At 39.4% G+C, this 7,963-nt stretch overlaps 1 protein-coding gene across 1 annotated transcript; it reads right to left on the bottom strand.

The window, feature by feature from the left end:
* Positions 1–1,899: 1,899 nt before the first annotated feature.
* LOC140483713 (dual specificity protein phosphatase 7-like) lies at positions 1,900–7,272 on the bottom strand. Its single transcript, XM_072582160.1, has 3 exons — positions 6,517–7,272; positions 5,278–5,712; positions 1,900–3,802 (listed from the first exon to the last, which is right to left on the bottom strand). Exons 1-3 carry the CDS (start codon positions 6,905–6,907, stop codon positions 3,495–3,497), a joined length of 1,134 nt encoding a protein of 377 aa, XP_072438261.1. The 5' UTR covers positions 6,908–7,272; the 3' UTR covers positions 1,900–3,494.
* Positions 7,273–7,963: the final 691 nt, after the last annotated feature.

The raw sequence follows: 7,963 nt of genomic DNA, 5'->3' as shown, positions 1-7,963 counted from the left end.
ACCATTAGCTTTCTGAGTTAACATTTTAGAAAATGGCTGGTGTTCAACTTTAATGTTTGCTGTTTGGCAGCTTTAGCTTCAATAGCATACCTGTTTAATACTGTAAATTAATTTATTACTATTTTTGGAAATGGTGGGATATGTTATTGAATTAGTCATCAGAATGCTGACCATTTCCTTCTAACTATAAACTTCAATAGTGATGCCGCTCCATGTCTCAGAGCTTCTATTCACAGCATTTTAGCTCTGGATATTAGTCAAAATAGATCATAAGACAGTGCTTAATTGTGGCTCTGAACAGAAATGTACAACACAGGCTATTTACAAAATGGAGTTCAATTCCCTTATGTCATGGACAAGAAAAAAAAATTAAAAACCTATAGTCAATTCAGTCCACAGTGTCCCAGAAAACGTGAAGGTTAAAAATTACTTGTACAGTTGATACAGTGCATATTTAAGGCAATTATATGGCACATGAAATCAACAAACCAAACTTCATCATGATAGCACATTATATCAAAATATAGGTCATGTCTTAAGGGATGATTTGCAAAATCCTCCAACAGTCAGTCCATGAACAGCTGGATTTAGTTTCCGGCGATCAGATTATCGTGGCCACGATATTTTTATATAAAAATATGAAAACAAAAATCTTTGTTAATATAGGTATTCCAATCTTGGTTCCCGATCTTCTACTAAAAGGAATGAAGAGCTTAACGTTTTATTGCTAAAGAAATGTATTTAAGGAAGTCCCATTCTATTGGGGTGTTTGTGGCAGATCTTCTTTTTCAGTTCATTGATCATTATTACCCATACAGTTAGAACTACTGTACCCTTGGTAATGCATATGTAAAACTTAAAACGCTTATTTAAACATAATTTCAAACTGAAAGCACTTGTGTACACCAATTTAACATGCTCATGCACAAATGAAATGCAACTGCTTTATATTGACATTAAAACATACAACAGAATTTCCAAAGTCTAACAAGCATTTTTTTAAAAATGTGAATTTAGGATGATTTGAATATCAAATATTTTGATATTTATTTTCTGCATGCAATTCTATCTTCCCTTCTTTTCACTCAACCAAATGGAGGGTCTGACAATAAGAGACATCATGGAGGCCAAACTCCTTGATAATAATCACAGGATTGTCAAATTTAAAAAGAAACACCCCAGGGAGAATGGGGGATAGGTCCAATTTAGGCATGTGCAGCCCTCCAAAAAAAAAACACTTAACAATTACACTTTATTAAATGCCCAAGTGCCTAAAAGCAAGTATACATGGCATCAACATTGTAAAGGTGCTTAAATGGTCAAAACCAAGCTTAGTGCCATTACAAAAAAAAAGTCAGTAACAGACTCATTAGAGATAAAAGCCACATCTTACTAAGGACATCAGTATTTAATGTAAACTACACAACCCTGAAAAAGTGATAGCTACCATTTTCAATTGACTAACATCAGATGCTAATAAACAGTGCATATGCCAGAGTTTCAAAACAAAAGGAAGGAAATCCTGAAGAGAAACTTTAGTACAAGACATTAACTTAATGAACAGGAAGAGGCAGCAAAACCAAAAAAAAAACAACCGACAAAAACAGGAACTACCAGAGAGAAAAAAAATTGTTAAAACAAAAGGATAGTAGTCTAGTGGTTGCAGTACCGTATTGACAACCCAGAGGTCATAAGCTGTGAAACTGAATTCAGTAAATGACTGTAAAAACAAAACTGATTTACGAATCTCTTTCAGAAACTGTCGTATGTACCTTTATTCCTAAAAATATACACAGTTAACTCTTCATGCCCTCAAGAAAACCATGGAGAGGCAAAAACATATCGCCTTACCAATGTAATTCATGTCCCAAAGAGTTTAAGAAATGAAGTGGACACAACTTTTAAAGAAAAAATAATTCAATATTTTATTTGCAGTATAAACATGTGTTGTATTGGTTCAGAATACTATACAATATAGAGTTTTTCCTTCATAAATCAGAAAGCAAAAACTACCCTCTACCAAGCTCATATTGAAACATGTATGCATCTCAACCATGTACAGCACGAAAGCTTTACAAAATCCACTCAGCTGTAACACGATAATTGATGCATTTTCATAATCCCTGAATGTCCTCAGTGAGGTAAGATGCAAAATGATCCATTTTGTAATGAACCGATTCCCCCTCCCCAAATAATGCCTGTGTTCTTTGAACTGCTAAACCTTTTCTTTGTATCTTACACGATCACATTAACATTCCTCCACAAAAAAAAGGCCAAGAAAATTGGATTTCTCTTTTTTATATATATATAAAAAGGAAACAGAATGCAAAAAATATTGCAGAAATTTGGACCCAAAAGCTTCGGTCATCAATACAAATTACCTCAAAGTCATTTTAATACCAAGCATCTCAGTGGATTTTCAATACATTAAAAGAGAACATACAAAAAAAATGCTGAAATAGGTTACGAGGTCAGCCAAAGCTGAAGCCTTAGACAATTTTCCACCCAGGTATAACACTACAGTAACCTTGGTTTCTGTTATGTGCAGCTCAATAATGTTTCTATTTCAACTCTCTGGGACCTCAAGAGTAGCAGCAACAGTAGAGGAAAAAATATCAGTATGTAATATGCAAGATAAGTGCTGGCATCTACAATTACTTCCCACTGACAGACTGACCTGGATCTGATTTAGCCCAGCTGTTTGGCATTAATCACAGCCTGTTGACTGCGCATAGCCAGAGCAACCTCAAGCATGCCATAAAGAAATTGGTTTAGGGCTTCAACAAAAAGGCCCATTTTCTTCAGCTTTAAGTTTAAGGGAAACAAATTAAACTATCTTCTTGCACTGCTAACTCTCCTACAAAACTCAAGGCACGATCCAGGTCTGCTCCATTCACATTTGCTAGATGCCTACTACAACGAAGTGTCCGTTCTCTCTGTGGAGTACCAGTGAAGTGCCGTGACTTGAAGGCTTCACAACTGTGCAAACTGCATTAGGTCAACAAATAACATAGAAAACAATCATAAAAATGTGACTGAACAATAACTGCTTGTACAACAGTCTGGTTATTTGAGGGAAAGAAACAGAAACCCTACATTTTGTAGAGTAAAACTAACTCAAAATGCAAATCAGAAGAGTACTGGGATGGCACCTTCATGGAGATGTCCAAGTGCCCAAGTCTTTCATCACATTTATCCAGTAAATTTGTAGTGGGTTTCATCGCCAGTTTTTGTGCTTAAATCAGCTGTCACAAATAACTGCGCTCAGAAATCTATTCCTCCCAAAACTTTAATACCTTGAGGCTGAAAACCCACTCTTTGATGAACATCAGTACATTTCGCCCAATTACTTTAAATCGGGAACACGTGAGATAGCGAGCTCTCCAAACAGTGATCAGATACACCAACCTGGTCAGACCAGTTTACCCCAAAACAGTTGCCTGATGGCAAGCTTTTCAAATACTTAGGATAAAGACTTGCACGTGTTCTGTTCTTCATGTTGACTCGAGAGATTCCAGCTGGAAAACGTTGTGGTTGGTAGGAGTGGTGAAATACATCTGCTCTTTAGGTGCCCTGTTGTCACAAGGACTGGTAAGTCCTAGAGTCCTTTCAAAGTCTAAAAGCTGCCCCATGAAGTTGAAGTTCGGAGAGATGTTGGATTTTTTCCTTTTTACAAAATCATAAGCGTCATTCAGGGATAGATTCAATTTCTGCATTAGATATGCAACAGTCACAGTGACTGACCTGCTAATCCCAGCTAAGCAATGAACTAGGATTCCACACTTCTTGGATCTGGCTTCATCTATCCCAAAATAAATATAAAAAAAAATTAATTACAATGATACTGATTCTAACTAAAAATCTTGTATCCTATATAATAATTTTTTTCACATTGTATAATATTATCAAGAAATGTTCCAGCCACTTCCAAACAATTGAAAAATCTATTCACAATAATGTTAATTTTGCTAGTGAACATTCAGTTAGTTAGTCAACATTTTAGAAGTCCAACAAAAATTTAAAAGCTAATGTTCTGCACTCAACTGAAACAAAAGCCAAATAAAACAGTTTACTGTCCCTACTCCTGTACAAGTGGGAGCAACCCAACCAGGCAAGGGGTGTTTGTGTGTTTCAACCTTGGATTTTCCAGTTTAAACATGTCATTTTGTAATTCAATATATTAATTAATTTTGTAAAAATGAATTGTCTCAATTAAAGATATACACATAATCATTAGTTTTACCAAAATTCTAAAGTATAACTGCAGATATATGGATGAGCAAGTTGATTGTGTAGAGAAAGAGAGGGAAAGGAGAATATTTGCTATTTCCACCTGGGCCTTTAAGTGGTTGACATTCTGGCTTTTTAGCCATGTGCAGAGAATACATTATCCAGATAAGGATAAAAATGCTACTTCAAGTTATAGGATGGATCATTGCTTAAAATGAATCATGTTGATTTCCAATGCCTGAGAACCAAGATAAACTTGCATATAAGGATTACAATCTAAAGCCACAAAACTGACTCAGGTAGGCTGCATAAACCAAGGGTAAAACTGAAGACAAGGACAAATGAAGGAAGGGCAGACCATAATTAAGCCATTTTAGGTTTAAGAAGAAAGCCATCTCAAGATATAAACATGGCTGTTTAAATATTTTCTGGTTTTCTTTGAAGCCAATTGTAAAGTTTCCCCTTCCCAAGTAGTTTTGTCAGATTTCAACAGTGTTCAATATTTGAAAACAAGTTATTATTCCAAAAAGACAACAGTAAAAAGTGTAACTAACAATAAAACAGCAAGACTTAGTCTATGCACTATTGCTTAGAATAAAGAAGATTCACCAACATGCTCAAACAAAAAACATAAAATAGCTATTTTACAACAGTAACTCGTGTAATTTCACATTAAGAACTAAAATAAATAAAACAAGATTGATTGCACGAAAAGTAGTAAGCAGATCAATTAGACAAAGTCTAATTTCCAGATTTATTCAGAAACTGGCATCTTCAATGCTCCAGTACCTTTTTTTAAAAAGTCTAAGGTTATGTTATTCAAATTTGTATATTCTTAGGAATACACACCAAGTCAGTTGCCTCAATAATACATTAATTTTGAATTCTATTTCTTAACAAATGTACTGTACAGCTTGTGAGGAAATACGCACATGCAAGTACAAGTTTGAAGGATGATGGAGGAGCTCAAGAGCAGATCAATTCAGCTCCTCCTATCACACGAACTATGAAGTGGAAACCTTATATTTAAAAAAAATGAATGCTCACCTATGAAAGAAATTGCTTCTGGGAAGAACTGAGAAAGATTCTGGCTCCAGTGGTCTGAGATTGGAATCTGCTTGTACTTAAACTGCCCGTCATTTTCAAACATGTTGGGAAGATTAGGGGTTACATTCAGAATGTATTTGATGCCATACTTTCCCAGGACATCCAGGTTGGTCGAATCTTTGGCACACCCGAGGTACAAATACGGCAAAATTTGGACGGGGAAAGCTGGCTGATTATTTGGCAAGGGACTGCCTTCGGACTCGGTCGCGCTGTTGGGTTCTCGGTCGGCGTCGGACTCCCCGTCAGAGCAGTCGGAACTTATTCGAAGTCCTCCCAGACCCAGCACCGAAACGGGAGGCGAACTGCTGGGGCAGGAACAATCCAGGTTGGTCTCGCAATGTTCTAGATATTCAGTCTGAAACTTATTAAAGCCCCCTGTGGTGTGCGAGAGAGAGAGAGAGAGAGACACACCAGGAGTTGTAAATAGAAGCAAACCATTGTACTGCTGATCATTTAAAGAGCATCCTCTTAAAAGTCAACTTTCTAAGTGTAAAAGGTTATGATGATATAAACCTGTACTTGGGTATTATGTGACAACCCTGCTCCTGCTGATTTAAAACAAACCACCAAAAGAGTCCTTCATTCATGAAAACGCGGATTTTACTCAACCAAGACAACATGGCGGAGCCATTTTGGAATTTAAGTGGAAAGATTTTGTTTCTCTTTCCCCAAAAATCACACGGACTTGGTATTCGCCTCGGAACACTGTATGAATATACAGCACACACAGACGCGCGCGCCAGCGCGCGCACACACACACACACACACACAAACTCCAACACATTAAAGGGGTAGCCCTAAAATTATTTCCCAAGTTTAAGGCACGTCTGGTAAACTGGCGCGAGTGATTTTTTTTTAAACCCAAAAAAGTTTCACTACTCCGTGTCACTCCATCCAAAACACAATCAAGAGTGGTCGGGGGCATGCAACTGGTGACTTCTGCCCAGTCTATGTTTAAAGTTCATCAGAGTGCCTTTTGAGGCATTATTATCGCACGACGTTTGAATAAAGGCACAGCTTAATTGGAAAACAAGTTATTTTTAAATTTATTTGTTCATAAGTACATAGAAGGGGGAATGAATGGTCGTGGATAGGAAAAACAACTTAAAAGTTGATCTTTCCTTTAGCAGGAGTTTCCTTTTGGTTTGGTTACAGTTGGGAGGATGTTTCTAATCTTACCCTCTAGGTAATAAGCCTTGCAGCCATCGTCTCTTAATTTCTGTAATAACAAGCCCAGGACAGAACTCGCCCCGTTTTCGTGCCAATCGATCGTGCACTCGTCGTACAGGATGACGGTATCAGTCCTGCAGCGTTTGACGAATTTCTCCTTGTCCTCGTTGTTGGGAATCAGCGACTTGATGGGCAGGTTGCCCTTCTTGAGCCTCCTGAGCATCAGCCCCGGGATGACCACATTGATGGCCGACTCGATGTGCGAGGACTCATACAGCTCGTGAGAGCGGCAGTCAAGCAGCAGCAGACTCGCCTCCCCAGATTCCAGTTGCTCCTGGAGCCAGTCGACACTCTTGTTCATCGCCATGGCCGAGGTAGTACAGAAAAGCTGATTTTTCATGAGGAAAACCTTTATGGGAATCGCCAATGGGCCAGTGTCTTGCTCTGAACTGGAACGGTGCCCTCACGAACCCTCCCGCCCCCACCCCCTTTTTTAAAAAAAGGCAAAGACTAAATACAATCGTGTGTTCCTTTTAAAGAGGAGTTAATACAAATGCTGCTCCAAAGGGTCGAACATTCAGGAACAATTCCTCTTTGAAAGGGTCGGGAGAGATTATCAAGCGGTAGTCCTTGCAACTGAAAGTACTCGTCTGGTCCGGCTGCTCTTCATTGACCATCTCCTGTGCAGTTAACGCTAACACTGAAAGAACCAGCTCATTATCACCGATGCCCGAGTGTGTTCATTCTCTCCGCCCAACTCCCCGAATTAAGGGAGCGCTGCCTCAATGACGCTTCCCGAGTGACAGACACACCCACCAATCGCGATCGGCGGGTGGGACCATGCCCAGCCCCCGCCCCTCCACGAACACGGCCCACCCCTTCCGCCAATCACCAGCCGCCGTGATCCCGGCGCCGCTCAATCGGTAGCGAGCAAGGTGGGATGCAGTGGCCCCGCCCTCGAATTCCCAAGCGAATGTATCCAAAAGGGAAAGGACCAATTGGAGAGCCGCAGTCACGTCTCCATGGCAACCGTCCGACTGTATCTCTTTGTTTGGGCGGAGAAAGCGCGGGGTTGGTGCGAGTCAATGAGCAACTTGCCTGTGCGATCTTATTAATGAAAGTACAAGAAGGGGACATCAGTCAGGTCGTGTGTACACACTAACCAATCTTACTAACAAGCCATTAATTATTGCTCATCGCACAGTCACTTAAAGTTCCCAATGGGTTCCTCTGACATCTGATCGTTGTGAAGGGTAAATGAGTGAATCAGTCGGCGGGTGTCATGGTAGTGAGGCGCAGATAAAATGTTTGCAGCCCAAAGGGCATATGCGCAAAGTAAATGTATTTAATGCAGTGCCTGAATATGACACTGCTCAAGGAACGGGTGTCAACACTCAACTTGTTTTTGGCCCGCCTCCAGGGAAGTTTCAAAACGATTTCCTGCAACGGATGGTTA

The sequence above is a fragment of the Chiloscyllium punctatum genome, chromosome 12 (assembly GCF_047496795.1).
Source record: "Chiloscyllium punctatum isolate Juve2018m chromosome 12, sChiPun1.3, whole genome shotgun sequence".
Classification (NCBI taxonomy): Eukaryota; Metazoa; Chordata; class Chondrichthyes; order Orectolobiformes; family Hemiscylliidae; genus Chiloscyllium; species Chiloscyllium punctatum.
The sequence above is the reverse complement of the archived record's forward strand: the minus strand, read 5'-3'. Positions and strand labels throughout refer to the sequence as shown.

Excerpts from the sequence above, each read along its gene's own strand:
- LOC140483713 (XM_072582160.1), bottom strand. The coding sequence starts at position 6,907 with ATGAAAAATCAGCTTTTCTGTACTACCTCGGCCATGGCGATGAACAAG. Across the intron at positions 5,713-6,516 it reads CAAGGCTTATTACCTAGAGG|GGGGCTTTAATAAGTTTCAG; the intron begins GTAAGATTAGAA and ends CGCACACCACAG. Across the intron at positions 3,803-5,277 it reads AGAAGCAATTTCTTTCATAG|ATGAAGCCAGATCCAAGAAG; the intron begins GTGAGCATTCAT and ends ATTTTGGGATAG.